A 16148-nucleotide genomic window follows, 5' to 3' on the forward strand; every position below is an offset into this window, starting at 1 on the left:
CTGGATGATCGAAATACGTAACTGTCCAAGCCACACATATATACTTCTTGGTTTTGCCCATGATTAACAATGGCGCTCTCAAAGACAGAAGTTGATAGCAATTAAGAAACAATTCCAGAAAGGCGAAGCAACGTTAGGTTTTAAGCTACGTCGACAAGAAGATTAGAGACGGACCATAAATTAGGTTTGAGAAAGGGTGGGGAAGGAATTTAGCCGTGTGTCTTCCAAGGGAACCATCCCTTCATTTGCCATAAGCGATTTATAGAAACAATGAAAAACCTAAATATGGATGCACGAACGGAGATTTGAATCGCTGTCTTTGCCAATGAAAGTCCAGTGTCTGGCCGCTACACCCTCTCGCTCCCTCATTCGGTAGCAGCTCCGGATGCATGCGCGACTAGTCATCAGCTGTTCCATCACGTTTCCTACCTTTAGTTCGTAGGTGAGGAATTAGTTTCTCACTAGAAAAATTATTTCGTATCATACAAGAACGTGCAAAGGTACCAATACGAGATGTCAAATTTGTAGCACGCTCTACATCTCCAGTTGTTAATCATAAATTTAAACAACTTGCACAACACAAGTACATTTTCTCACATTTATAATAAGCAAACAAAACGTCCCACTTCTTGGTCAACGCAGTAAAATCACATAAAAAATTTTACAGTGCAGCAGCAAGAATATATACACAGAAGAACCAGACCAGACAGAATGGAGCTTTTTTTCGATCAGCGAAATAAGGATTCACAGATCATATTCGAACATGTGTTCATTAACACTTACAGAACTTTTAGTCCTGTCTGCCCAAGGAAACTGCACCGAGGGTTCACTTTCCAATGGAAAAACGTTGCCAATAAATAAGCGCATAAACTAATTTTTATTAATTGTTATCAACAAGTAACGATGGAGGAAAACAAAAATACTATGTAAGTATCGGCAGTTATCAATGACTGGTGCAAGTCGTACAAAAGAAAATACGCATCAATTATTGGTAGTATATAGGGATAAATAACATTATTAAGGTCATAACAGTACTACATCTGGCGTTTAATGGAAAATTTCAACTACAGTTCCGCTTATAGGGGTTTTTACCGGTGATAAAATGGTAATTATGGCTTTTTCTTCTTTATTAATTAGATAATCAGCGTTAAAGTATCTGTAATGGGATTCTGTGATTTTATTTCCACCTACACGAATCACGATAATAAGCTAAGCATAGAAAAACATGTCACAGGAGCTCACAAGCGCTTCCACAGTCGGCGACAATTGACCATCTTGCTTATTACTTAGTACTTTCATTTCCATTAGCGCCGCGTTTACATCAGCTAGAACCCAATTCCTCGACGCTGCTTGAACAACATACTTTTCACTTCATGTCGACACATTTTTCCTGCACGCACGGATGTCTACGTACGATTATAGCTCATTTTCGAGTCTGGTATTATTTTCGCAATTCGAGTTTCATGATTTAATTAAATGTCGAATCTCTCTTTTACGGTTTGAAATATATTTACGAAGTTTTGTGTCTGGTTCAATTTGAAATTACAAACAAACTATCATAAACTATAAGATTTCAACTAAAGAAGGGACCGATGACCTCGCTGTTTGGTTCCCTCCCCCAAATCAACCAACCAGTCGCTTAAGAAACTGAACATAGTTTGATAAATTGCATTATTTTATATATAAGCAGGTATGGTCATAAATGATTTGTCAATGGTAAAAATCGACAGGAAAATTATGTGCAAAAATGTTTATATGCGTTTCCAAGGCAACTGAAAATGAACAGCATTATGAATAGGAAAACTGAGTGTACAACAACGGATGTCACCTTAATATAAGACATAGTAAGCGTTATTCAATTACAGGCGCAGGTGCGAATACGGCAGAATAATGATCGCAGCAATGAGGAGGGAACAGCGTAAAGCTCTCGCCTAGCAAAATGAAGAACGTTATCTTGAATGTTATATCGGAAAAACAAAACTGGCATCCTAGACATATCACAACAGTTTTAATGTCCTACATAAAATTTAACGCGATTATTACGGCAAACGAGACCCGTGAGGTATAGGTAAACACCGATATCGTGAGAGTATATTTACGTCCTTGCCAAGTTCCTTATTTTCTGCTACCGATCTCTACGGATGCCAAGAAAGCAACGCCACAGTTATTCTAAATATCCTCTGGATTATAGAGTTAATTCAGATAAACTCTCCTCAATTCGCAAGAGAGGCTCTGAGAAAATATCTGAAAGGTAATTAAAGACTACCATTTTCCTCTTCGGGTATCTGTTTCGCCTATTCTTTGGCATCATTACACATCAAGACTTAAAGTTAAAACCCTCCAACAACAATAACGAACTTCCTAGGAACAAAGCACAAACAGATTCTTAGATATCTTCGCTACAGTCACGTAAATGCAGTTGAAACCGAAGACAGGTTTTATTAATATCTAAAGTAGACATCTTCTGTAGTCCGTTGCAGCGCGTTCAGAGTGCAAAACAGAAGCTGAAATAATTCCGTGATAAGACTGTCCGTGCTGAATATAAACATCTGGGTTCCTTGACATTTTCATAAAACTGAAATACCGAAGGACTGTACAGTTACAGAATATCGATGCAATCGTGAAGGTGCGCTATAAAGGTAGTCGATCTTCCACTTTCCAAAGTGTTGTATACGATTCAGTAGAAACTGAGTGGCACTGGATAAATAAATAAAAAAGAGCTGTTTCGCATTTTTAACTTCAATTCGCGCGTTTACTGGATGAATACACCTAATGAGCGTACCATATTGTCCCACGATAGTACACGTTTAGAAGATCGAAACGTATTGACGCACTATCTACATCTACATCGAGGTAATAATTGTTCACGGGGGGCTGCTTATCGAACGGCATAAAGTAGTTACTCATTCAGCAAGCAGAACAGAACCGCAGTTGCCAAACAAAAGAGGGGCACTTGAGCGACAACTTTGCGGTTTCCGAACAACACGAAGAGGTCGCAGCCAGCCACCGGCGCGGTATCGGCTATCGGATAGCTGCCACACTCTTCAACGATACATAGCTACCCTTGTTATTCGTGAATCGACATAAATACTAGACTCATAATAATGTGCTTACGAACAAGTAAAAACAAAATTTAAAGTACGCGGTCGAGGGTGGTTTTTGACTACCTACGGTTGAGAAAACGCCAGTACGGAATAATAAACATTTATAAAACTGAAATTTTGTTTACGGTCATTTATAAAATTTTCTCCGATTTTCTTATACTCTTTTTTGCTCGCATTTTTTGATATAAAGGGAAGGTAAATAAAACTCGCTTGCACATTAAAACTCTTTGCGAGACCGGGAATCTAACTAGAAACCTTGCATTTAGCGAGCAGTGCTCTTAGCAACTGAGCTATTTTCTCCTTTTTATTTTATTTATTTTATCTTTTTTTATCCAAGCACGACCCGCTGTCATAGCTCCTCTGATGCCAGTAGCTGCACTACTTGCCTAACTCCGCTGTGAAGTGAATGATTCATTCGAGGTAGATTAGTGTATAACGTTCCGTCGACGACGGGAACATTAGCGATGGAGCACTAGCTCGGTGCTGCAAGGATTAGGTTAGATGTTAGCTGTGCCATTTCAAGGGAACCATCCCGGCATTTACGTTAAGTGATTTAGGAAAAAATCACGGAAAACCTAAATCTGGACGGCCGATTGGTCAGGAGGACCCGAATCCTCTTGAATGCGAGGTCAGTTCCTTGCCATTGCGTCACTTATCTCGGATTTATTTTTCTGTTGGCAGTGTTGTCATTATTACACGGGATATTAGTTCGGAAGGAAGACTATATCACAGTATCACGTCATCTTCGCTTAGAGTAACAGAGAAATTAATAAAAGAACTGAGCAACGATACCACGTTATATTCTCTTAAGGGACCTGTCAGTAATTGAAATATGAGCTATGAGCATTCAAACAGCTTCTTTTTTTCCGTAGCGCGAAAGGAAGCGCAGTGTTTATCTGTGCATTGTTTTCTAGTGCCAACGAAGCACCGGCCAGCTTAAATATAAATCCTGTTTCAGTTCAGAAGAAATAATACAATGGGAAATAAATGTGATCTAAAGATTCGAATAAATTTACCCAATCTGTTTTAAGAAATTAGCCACATGTTGTTTGAACAAATTACTGTATATTATTAATGAGAAACTCCTTCTCGACTATTGCTATAAATTCTAAAGAAAGCAAAATATACCCTTTACATAAACTGTTTCCGTTTATTGCACATCTAGTAACTACGTGTTTCACCTGCGAAAGATGCCATCGGCAGTTATGGGACAATAATAGTTTTTAATAAAACACCTCGTTTACGCATCAGTGTAAACTCGTTTACAGGTATACTATTTCAAAATATTATCACTCTGCGAGCTTCAGCATAGATAAACACTAACAAGCTTTCGAAAAAAAAAAAACGGGAAAATGTATTGAAGGCCACAAAAAAAGTACTTCACTGGCTATCTATTTAGTAAGGAGGATAGACACTGAAAGTTTATGGTAGTGCTAGTCAAATACTCCTGAGATAAAAGAAGTGAAATCTAGGAGTCAAAAAAATTATAGTACGATTTAGATGTGAACTGGAGATGTAGGTTTTAAACAACTGAATTTAAAATTTATACAAGCGAAATCAGACAGGTCATTTGTTGACAAAACATTTTTATAGAAAATAACTTGATGGAATTGGTTTATATTTGAAATATATATTCAGCATTCACGTTCCAGAAGAAACTTTTAATCTCAGAAGAAATTGCTCACAGATTCTCGTAAATTCCCTATAAGCGGAATTAAACATATGTTACTAGTGAGAAATACCTTACCTTTTTATCATTTGTTACTTTTAATCTTGTTTAGCGAGTAGTAACAGCTAAGTAAAAGGCAACTTGAATGTTATTTCGTTCAAATGTTACTATGTTACGGAACAGCTGCCGGCTACTAAATTTATGATATATTAAATCATCTATTGTTCGTCACTGTTACTATATTGCTATATTAATGAGAAGAATCACTGATCACCTATTGTATTTTTTGAGTGCCACGGTGCGCAACAGTAAAAAGAGGTTCCAAATGATAATTTTTGGAAATTTAAACGAATTTAACAGTTAAATTCAGGGTAACAACGTGAGAAATATGTGACGTAGATACTAACAAAAAAAGTCCCATTTTTGTTCTCGAAAATTTCATCCTTCCCCGTTTAAATATGTAATCGATTTAGTATTTTTTTAGGTCTTTCACAAAAAATGTCCTGGAAGGTCATTTATGTACATCTGTATCTAGGAATGAATAGAAACATCAGACAGCGCCAGGGTCCTAGTGCATAGCAGTCTTCACTTATTGCCTTGTGTTTTTCCACTTGCTAAATTCTGCATCTTCACATCACGGTGGAGTGCCACGCATCGGCTGAGAAAAAAATAGTCTATTAGGAGAGTATTCCTGCTCAAACACACTTGTCGGTATCTTAAAATTTGACCGCATTATAACTGGCGATGTTCGGCAGAGCAAGCTTCCATCTTGAGACACAGACGATCAAAGAAGCGAAACATTTCGTAGCATAAAACCTACACATCGGTCAATAAATAAAAACTGAGACTAAATTGTCTTGTTTTATTTCTCTTAGCAGTACTCTTGTCGGCCATCGTTCCCGTACAGCGTGTTAAATTGTGCAATGTCCTTGTCTTAGTCTCAGAAATTTTTTGGTACTGAATTTCTTTATTAATAATTGAGCACCTGCAAAATTTGCTTCTTCTGGTTTATTTGCCGCGCAGTAGTTATCCCTTTATCTATATACATTTTCAGACACGAACATTTTTGGATCAATAGCGTTTGGCCAAGGACGCTGCGTAGCTCAACATAATGTGCGGCGACGATTGCGAAGGTGCCCGACAAGAGAACAGCCTAGTGAAGTAAACGAAGACAGCGTAGTTTGAATTTTTTAATTTATGAACTGATTTCTAACTTTTTTGTGAGGCATTATGGTTCTTGTGATAGTGTGCGTTTTCAGATGGTAGCTCGTTCTTCCACAACGTGTCAGCCTAATGTGATCAGTTGTTAAGGTGACTAATATTACCACTATAGTAGAACCGAAATTTCTCTTACACCGTCGAATTATAAGTGCGACATCGCTTCTATGCAGCTGTTAATTAAATTAAAAAAGTCATGTATCGCGGAAACTCAAAACGAGAAGTACTGAGGCACAGTTGTTGAGCGGTGGCAGAGATTGCGGTGCGGCTGAGCGGCCGGCAGGCGGCGGCTAACGACACCTCAGCGCCCGCCACAGGCTGCCGCCGCGCTGCGGACACCGCAAAACTTATCACTATCACTCCTCATATTTATCTTCCTCCACTGCTCGTTTGTCTCCGTCTATGTGTTTCGTTACTTGTCCTTTTTTCCAGCTGATACTATGCAAAACATTTTTCCGCGGCCTAATACATACATCGTGAAAGGTCCCTATTGAGCCAAACGATGAGTGAACGATCGATCACGCCAATGCTGTTTTACCTAAAATGACCAATATATATGAAAACTTCATAGTTACAAGGCCGCCGCTTGTGTTACAAAGCGTTTGCACGCTATGTAAGGAAACTGGATTCGAAGTACGTGCCCTCTCTGAATGTTTATCATTGTAAATGACACAACCGTGTAAAAAGCAGTGGCACAAATATTCAGTCGAATAATGATCAGACTTCTAAGTGGTGCAACGATTCGTAATTAGCTTTTAAAGTTCATAAATGCATAATTGGCCACATCTCAAAACACAAAAATTTATCATCCTGTAACTACAATATCAATGAACCGTAGTTGGAGTGAGATACCTGGGTGTAAGCAAGTGAGGGGGATATCGAATATCCGGCCGCTGTGGCCGAGCGGTTCTAGGCGCTTTAGTCCGGAACCGCGCTACTGCTATGGTCGCAGGTTCGAATCCTGCCTCGGGCATGAATGTGTATGATGTCCTTAGGTTAGTTAGGTTTAAGTAGTTCTAAGTCTAGGGGACTGATGACCTCAGATGTTAAGTCCCATAGCGCTCAGAGCCATTTGAACCATTTGGATATTGAATAGAATAAACACAGAGGCACAGTCGTGAATATCACACTGGGGAAATGCGATAACTCTACCAGAGAGATTGCATACAAACCTCTCGTATGACACATGCCAGAATAAAGCTCAAGAGTTTGGGACCCATACGAAACAGGACGATCGAGGCGTGTCAAAAAGAGACAAAAAGAGCAGCGTGAAAGGTCAAAGTGTCAAAGTTTTGTTTGACCATGAAAGAGCGTCACCGAAATACCGAAGAACCTGAACTGAACGACACTTGAAAGACGCCAACTATCACACTAAAACGTAGTTACAAAGTTTCAAGATCCACTTTTTAATGAATAATCTAGGAATATATTACAGCCAACTACGTATCGTTCTCGTAGAGACAACGCAATTAAGACTAATTACAGTGTGCACAGAGAAATATAATTAGTCATCGTAGCCGCGTTCTATACTCGAATCAAACTGGACGAAACCGTTATATGTTGTACGATGCGATGCATTTTCTGTCGTGCACTTCACAGTAGTATTCTGAGCACGCATGTAGATTTGTCCGATGTTACAATGCAAACTATTCAACCGCGTCTCGCTACATACATTGGATCAGACTGTATCGAGTTAACGGAAGAGTGAAGATCGATTACACCATAGCGGTGTTGTCAAAACTTCCCAATACGTAAGAAAATTGTGTGCTTACAAGACTGTTGAAAAGCCTATGTGTACTGCGTTAAGGAATTGGATTCGAAACAGATGTCCTTTCTAAATGTGAACTGTTATTACTGTTAGTGTTACGGCTACTATTTGTGACTGCCTACGTGAATCGGCCAGAGTATCACAGCCTTACGACAAATATTTCATAGCTTTAAGAGTAACGTGTGGTACGTAAATGGCAATATTTCTGAACTCTAAATAGTAACGGTTAAAAAGTCAATATTTTGTCAACAGTTTACGGAGGTTAGGAAATACATTAAAACATAAACGGTATTGTGAGATATTTTATTGCGTGAGGATGATATTCCAAAGAATCCGAGAGTTCTAATCGAGTTCTGTTACTTCCATTTTCATATTTATCGATCACAATAATATGAATGTTTCTATCGAATGTGTTCTTTCAGAACTTGCGCTACCTGATGTACAAAGTTAAGCGGTCAGCTATTAGTCATTTCTTGATAGCATTTCTTTCGACGTGAATATGCATCAGTCGTAAACTGGAATCGACGCTAGATGCTCGTAATTTCTTTCCCAAAAATCTATGTAAAGCGGCAACCTTCACGGACAGAACGTGATTGCTTACCGCTGTAAGGTAGTACGTGACTCTGCTGCTTGAAAGATACTGCCGTTACTGTTGGAGAATGAATAATTGGCAGAATCAGGGGGCCTTTCTGAGCGCGGTGACGAAGGAGATGAGGTCCCACTACAATGTACGTAAAGCAATTAGCTCACTTCGAAGTCAAAGTTGCCACACAGACCTTACGAAGAAATTGGCTAGCCGTCTTAGTCTCACAATAATTTCATCACTCAAGATATCAAAACTCATATTTAAAAAACAAAAGAATTTGAATTTTGTTTAAATAGAAGTGTCTATTGGTAAGTTATCAAAGACGGCGTGTTCATCACTTCCATTTGTAGAGGAATGTAAGTTATCAGAAAAAAATCATGCAATTCAGCTTTTTAGAGTCACGCTGACTGGCGACATTGCAGAAAAATAGCAATGCCAACATTGTGTTCGCCGCTTCAGGGGATTCATAGCCTTCAGTATGAAACTGCTCAACTTATGAAGCCATACAATATGCATCATAGGTCATCGCCGTCGTCAACATGTCACTACACATGTGGTTCTATTCAGGTTTGTACATTTACTTTAACTGTACAGTTTTGCCTATATACAACGTACTTAGGTAATAAGATAATTAATTACAAGGGGATACTTTACTAAAGAAACGTACTGTGATCATAATTAATGGAACATTTGAGGACCTATTCTGCCTGCGTTGCATTGGAACTGTTAATATTAGCAACGGGAAATTCGCTTCAAAATCAGCAGACAAATTCCCTCGATCTTTCTCACTTATTTATTTATATGCTCCTCCGTAAATGTAAACTGATGAAACGATATACTTTACCAACATTTCTGCGAAAGTGAAGAAGAAACTTGTCATACAAGGTATTCGATAAATATATTTTTATATATCTATCTGCTACACCTAAATCAAAATTTATACGGAATCCTCCTCTATGCACTCACAGATTTATTACTGCGGAGAAAATAAATATTTTCCCCTTTTATTATCATTTTTATGTCGATTTATTGATTTCCACTAATTGAAATCGATTTAAAAGCTCAATAGGCTTCACCTTCAGCCACATAGTACCTTAATCGATGTGTTATATACCCTAAAATGGATCTGATAAGCATAAAGCAGCATTTTTCTATACTCTGGAGGGTAAGGCTACACCTTTACATTGCAACTGGGTAGCGCTGTGGAAGCAACATCAAGTACAGATCTTAATAATAGACACTGAAACCGGGTGATATTTTGCTGCTCTCCTACAATTTATAATTTTCTAAATTTTCTATTTAATTCATTATTATTTTAATTTGTTCAGTTTGGATAAAAATCTGTGCTATAAATAAAGTAAGTACGTAAATTGGAACAATTTCTGTTGTTACAAGGCGAAAATTGTAAAATTTACGACCTCTGAAAATTGTAAGCAACAGATCTTTAACTGTGCAATAAACGAAATGAAAAAGAATTCTTTGCTTCTTGAACTCTACTCGTTTCCTATGTGTAATGAACACGATTTGGTGTTAACAGAACTGTCGAGAAAAGACTGCTTCATAAGTTATTTTGTCTGAATATCGAGTTTTATTTACTCGGTAAATATATAAAATAATTAACATATTAAATGTGAGTGCTTAGGCTACTTCGTATAGGTAGTTATGGCTACGTGCGTCAGACACACGCGAGTGTCTGCCGCGGGCCACGGGCCGCGGATTCAGCGCCACCTGAGTTTAATTTCCACATGCAAACTGCGGCTGTCGTACAGAGCTCTTGGCTTTGCTACCCGTGAGCTTCAGCCTAAGTCTCCGTACGGCCGATATTACGCTTTCGGCGCTCGTGACACAGGTTCAAATAGCTTTAAGCACTATGGAACTTAACATCTGAGGTCATCAGTCCCCTAGACTTAGAACTACTTAAAACTAACTAATCTAAGGACATCACACACATCCCTGCCCGACGCAGGATTCGAACCTGCGACCGTTGCAGCAGCGTGGTTCCGGACTGAAGCGCCTAGAACCGATCGGCCACAGCGGCGGGTTCGAGACACTGAACATTCATCGTTCTCATTGGCAATAGAAAACTCTAAATGAACACATAGAACTGGGGAAATAGAGCGAGAAAGCGAGGACACGAGATATACGGTGTACGGATGCAAAAACGCCTGTGTCTATAAATGCATATTGGTAATAAGACTGCTACTGCGCGCCAAATATTCAAGACGATGCGAAATTTGCCGATGACCTATTATTCATTCAATTTCTAGTGTAGTATGAAATTCGAACAGTAACATATTTTGAGATTGACACCTGGGAATTAGCGGTTGTGCCCCTCAAATCAGATATGCCTAGTTGCCGAAGTCCTAAGACCTCGCATGCCATGAGATATAAATTAAACTTCTTATCAAAATATTTATAGCGCTTAAAACCGTTAGCTCAATGTCTTTAGTTACTTATCGTTATCTTTGTCGCTATGCAATTATTCCCACGAACAATTAATTGCAGTTCATCAATTCAGATGTAGGGTCGTTTAGTTACCCGCATATCATACACTGGCTGGCTTTCTATTTTCAGCTACTTCAAAGATTCGACATCTAATTCAAAATATAAAGAAAGACAGCAAAAATGTACTTGAAAAATATTCACACGGAAAAATGTAAACAATAATGATTTAGTATTTGTCTTATAGAAAAATCACATATTGAACAACATAAAACAACAGGAAAAAAATTAGTGGCGACGCATATTGTCTGCTTCGCTTTAAATGGAACTGATATGTACGTACAATAAGGTTCCTGTATAATAATTTTCTTCAGGAAATAAAATTAGTGAGCTGGGCTGTCCATACAAGTTATCAGCCTCAGCTACCAACGTAATTCTGAAAAACAGATTTATTGGTAAACATCCTGCAAAATCTTTCTGTTATGTAAATTCGTACTATTCGTTTCTACTTTTGACTGCAGCAATCACCATTTACGCTCTAAAAGCCTCGATAGAGCAAGTCCTGTTTTTCTGTCTACAGTATTCAATAATATCCTGGTCTATGAACTTCTTACATACAAAAAATACGAGGATGGTGTTTCTTAAATCTCGTATTTTTACGTATGTCACGATTGCGTCTTTGTCCTTCAAGTAGCGCCAAAACAAAGTACCTCATTTTTTATTACATCAAAAATACAACTCAGTAACGAAGTTGCTACTGCTGATACCACATGTGTGACGATTATACTAAAAGTCGTATTAATTTTTAATAACAAAATTCTTTCGCCTGATACAAACGTATAAAAGGCAGTAGTTTTCTTAATCGTTCGATTTTTGAGACTTTAGGAATTTCTTCGTATTTAATGTCTAATTTCTAAATGTTGAGACTGTAATACAATTTTCCTATAATTTGGTGGGATTTTAAATGTGATTTGGTTTACTTTTCGTTTGTATTATCACATACATGTATGAGTTAAAGTTTGATGCGTGCAGAAATTTTAATTTACATTCCTGGCAAGTCAATAGGTGAAGGTTGCATCATATATATTAGTGGCATGGGGTCAAAGAACATACTATATCAATCAAATACGTTATAACAATATGACTTGTAGCAAATCCCTCTCGGAGGGACGAAAAAACGTCCTCAGTGCTTTACAGTATGTTTCCAGGAAAAATCATAGTTTTTGGCAACGTGAAGTGAAAAGAAGAATTATTTAGCTTTTGTAATGAAAATATGTTTTTCTCTCGATTTTATTAAAGAACTCTCCAGTTAACCATTGTCGTTTAAACTGACTGTATCTCAGGTGCAAAATACTTGTACAAGACAATATATCAAAATTTCAAGGCGCATACAACGTAATTAAAATCAGCTTCATATAGGTGATTCTATTTTTTAGTGTAGGAATTCAGCCGATACCGGAAGCTATTTGCTTGGCAAAACAGAAATACACATATTTCGTTGATAAAATGTATTCAGTCATAGAGCACGGCCGAGATAAATATTGGATTTTAACAGCGATGGAATGTCATCATTCTGCAAAACCTCAGAAGTGTTTTTCAGATTAATGAAATTCTTCCTGAGCCGTAGTTGTACGATATGCGAACGCACGGACCCTGTTACAAACGATGACGGCGTGACGGAAGGATGAAGTCTGTGTTGCCTTTAGGTTATTCATAGCCGCGGCGCGAGAGCCGCTGTAAACTCGCGACAATGGCGACTGACAATATTTACTCGGCCTTATTAATAATGATGCGTGAAACGGCGTCGGCGGGCACCCCACCATACATCATTGTTGTGGAAGGGGCGTGACAACGGTTCGTTAGCGCCGGATTAGCCGACTGAGCGGAGCGCGGGCCGGTTGCAACAGATGCGCCACCTACAGCTGCGGCCGACAAGCACGCTTTCCGCAGCTATGTTCCGTCTTCACCAGGGGAGGCCGGCCAGCTCTGGAAACTGAAAACATCGGAACAATTAATCGAGCTCTATGAGGGAATCGCTAGCTGTCATGAGCGCCTCTATTTTCTATTGGATGGTGTCAGAACATAGGAAAGCTCTAACAGTGATTTGGGAAACTTAATACCGTTCTTATAGGTATTCACCCTCTTCGAAACGAAGAAAATTTACGGTTTGTAAATGTAATAATTTCAATATTACAGTACTATAAGAAGAGATTATTTGCAGCTATTCTTATTGTTGGCTTCGAGATTTCGGGCGTGCCCAAGGTATGAAAATCTCAACAGCTGATGTTGCGGGAATGGTTTTCACATTTCCGTCCACTTATTTCACGTTCAGCTTTGATTGTGCATAGCTATGTGGTAGTGGTAGCTCAGAGATGCGGTTTGGACGACTTGCTACCCCGCCTAAGTTCTTCCGGGTGGCACCGGTTGTTCTTTAACTGGTATTTCAAAAAAGTTTGCAAGTCTATTAATAGAGAGTGGAGAGAAATCGGACACCATTAGTGACTGAACTCGCGGCATGTCACGCGTGGCAATAAACTTGCATTCAAATGGGAGAACTATAGCCGAACGGAATCTATTCAGCTAGCGATTCTCTCGATGTTTCCAAAATTAGTCTGTGTACGGTGTGGCGTTCGATTGTAAATTTGCTGTGACCTCGTTTCTGGAAACGGTTCACGTCCTAGTAGGCATACAACGCATATTTCTCGTCCACACTTTAGTCAGCGCTGTTGAGATGGCTACGCGTACATTGAATCAGCTGACACGCTCTGACCTTCAGATGACTTTTCTTACACGAGATAGTGAGTGTTAAAAATAGTTTACGAACAAACGGTGACACGACACTAATGCTAATAGCGTTTTTATGTCGAATGTACAAACTTCGAGAGCGACGGCAGTCACCCTAGAGTAACCGTGACTACATCGTCTTTAGACGAAGAGGTTTTAATGACAGAGATGAAGTGAGGAGTAGGTTACAGACGGGAATGCATTCACAGTTCCGTATCAGGAGTCAGTAAGTGTCCTTTGTGCTCGTGTTTCTGTTATCGGGTCGGGAGATTCCTTTCGTTCCGTGTATCGTGTTTTAGTGGGGGCTGTTTACCTGTTCTTGGCTGCAGCGGCGCGGTCCCTCTGGCGCCGGTTCTTGAACCAGTTGCCCACTTGCGTGGGCGTGAGTCCCGTGGCCTGGGCCAGCTCGCGCTTCTTGGTGGGGTTGGGGTACGGGTCTTGCAGGTACCACTCGCGGAGCAGGCTCCGCGTGCGCTCCTTGAAGCAGTGCGTCTTCTGCTCGCCGTCCCAGATGGTCCTGGGCAGCGGGAACTTCTTGCGCACGCGGTACTTGTCGACGGGCCCCAGGGGGCGGCCGCGCAGCTTCTCCGCCTCTTGGTAGTGCGCCTCGAGCCACATGGCCTGCAGCTTGCCGTGGGACTCCCTGGCGAACTTGTGCTGCTCCAGGATGGCGTACAGGTCTCTGAAGTTGCCGGCGTGGAAGGACACGATGGCCCTGGCGCGCAGCACGGCCTCCGAGCGGTTGAGCGCGCCCATGTCCGGGTGCGCCACCGGCAGCGACCACAGGAAGCGCGCCAGCCTCTCGATGTCGCCCGACTCCTCCAGCGTCTCGCAGACGGCCGCCACCTGAGAGACGGTGAAGTTGAGCGTGGGCAGCGCGAAGAGCGGGCTGGGCACGAGCGGGGGCGGCGGTGGCGGCGGCGGCGGCGGCGGCGGCGGCGGCACGGTGGGACCCGGGGGCGGCGCGGCCAGCTGGTGGTGCTGCGCGGAGGCGGCGGCGGCGGCTGCGGCGGCCGCGGCGGCCGCGGCGGCGGCGGCGCTCAGTCCGCCCAGTCCCAGCGCCATGTCGCTACTGGCGCACGCCGCACGCCGCCGGCTGCCGCCCCGCCGCCTCCGCCGCTCGGCGCCTCCCGTTGGCCGTCACCATGGCGACGGCCAGCCAATCGCGCGCCGACCAGAATAATGGTGGGATCGCCGTCCACCGGCCAACGAGCCGGTGGCTGAGCCGACGCCGGCGCCGGAGTGGGGGAAGCGACCGCATCCGTTACCTCTCCACCCTTTGTCAGTGCGCGCACTGTCACTAGGCGTCGCTATGCGGAAGTGCCGTTTGGTCGCTCTAAGGCGCTCCGCACACACCGAGGGCGGGGTTTCTCTAACATGGCGCCAAGATGACGTCGCTCGCGGGCCCGTGTCAAATAAAACGTCTCTCTCGGGATGCGCCGAGGTGACGGCTTCGTTCGCCGACCCGTTGCCTCAAAATTACAGACACCATTTCTACGACTACATCTATGCTGCGCAAACAACAGGAGGTTTGTGGTCGCGGGTACATTGCGCACCGGTATCATCCCCCTCCTTTCTTATTCCATCTGCGGTCCGTATAGTGGAAAAGGTGCCCCCTTTGTACGAGCTCGAATTTTTGTACTTTTGTAGTGGATATTATGCGAGGTACACGCTACAGGAAACACTACGTGTCTCGAGTCATTTTGGAGTGTGAGCTCTAGAAACTTCGTGAGTAAGCCCCTCCGCAGTGCACAACATTCTCTTGAGCATTTCAATGACACCCTTAAACCGAAACACCTAGACGAATTGTGTAGTCTTCCGTCCTCGACGACTTGCGACGTCTATTCTCGCAATGTGTACCGAACGGCATACCACAGATCAGAAACGATGGACGCTATAGTAATTGGTGAAGTTTATTATCGTCAGTAAGACTTTGCTTTACTTTCTTTTTGCTTCAATGGCTCTGGATGATGAAGAACTTCAGTTGTAAACTATTTTCCTTTCAACCACATACTAATTTTCCACTCAGCTGTGTTCATTGTTTACATTATTTGCATTTGATTTCGAAGTCTTTTATGGCGTCATCTTCAGGAACTTAGGCACAGTTATCGAAATGAAATACACCCTTAAGTATACCTTGTTTACTAACTGTTCTCAACCAATGAAATCGTGTGAAAAATTCGACAAATTTTCCACCTTTCGCTGACACCCCATCCCTACGCAGATAGCTCGTGGAATCTTTAAGCATAATCAGACCAATGCTACGCCGAATCATTCGATACTCTCACTCAGGATTTCTGATAAATCTCTGTTCTAACGAGCCTCCAATCTGTGTATAAAATGGTTCAAATGGCTCTGAGCACTCTGGGACTTAACTTCTAAGGTCATCAGTCCCCTAGAACTTAGAACTACTTAAACCCAACTAACCTAAGGACAACACACACATCCATGCCCGAGGCAGGATTCGAACCTGCGACCGTAGCGGTAGAGCCTAGGACGCGGTGGTCTCGCGGTTCTAGGCGCGCACTCCGGACCCGCGCGACTGCTACGGTCGCAGGTTCGAATCCTGCCTCGGGC

General features: G+C 41.6%; 1 protein-coding gene across 1 annotated transcript in view; it reads right to left on the reverse strand.

Moving 5' to 3' along the window:
• LOC124556440 (homeobox protein SIX6-like) overlaps positions 1-14495 on the reverse strand; it is a gene marked incomplete at its 5' end in the record, with an annotated part of 330503 nt that extends 316008 nt beyond the window's left edge. Inside the window, one exon of the mRNA XM_047130390.1 lies at positions 13885-14495. Within this exon, the coding sequence (XP_046986346.1) occupies positions 13885-14495 (611 nt within the window). The remainder of the gene's footprint in view (positions 1-13884) is intronic.
• Between the last annotated feature and the right edge of the window lie 1653 nt (positions 14496-16148).

This window comes from Schistocerca americana, chromosome X (assembly GCF_021461395.2).
Source record: "Schistocerca americana isolate TAMUIC-IGC-003095 chromosome X, iqSchAmer2.1, whole genome shotgun sequence".
Classification (NCBI taxonomy): Eukaryota; Metazoa; Arthropoda; class Insecta; order Orthoptera; family Acrididae; genus Schistocerca; species Schistocerca americana.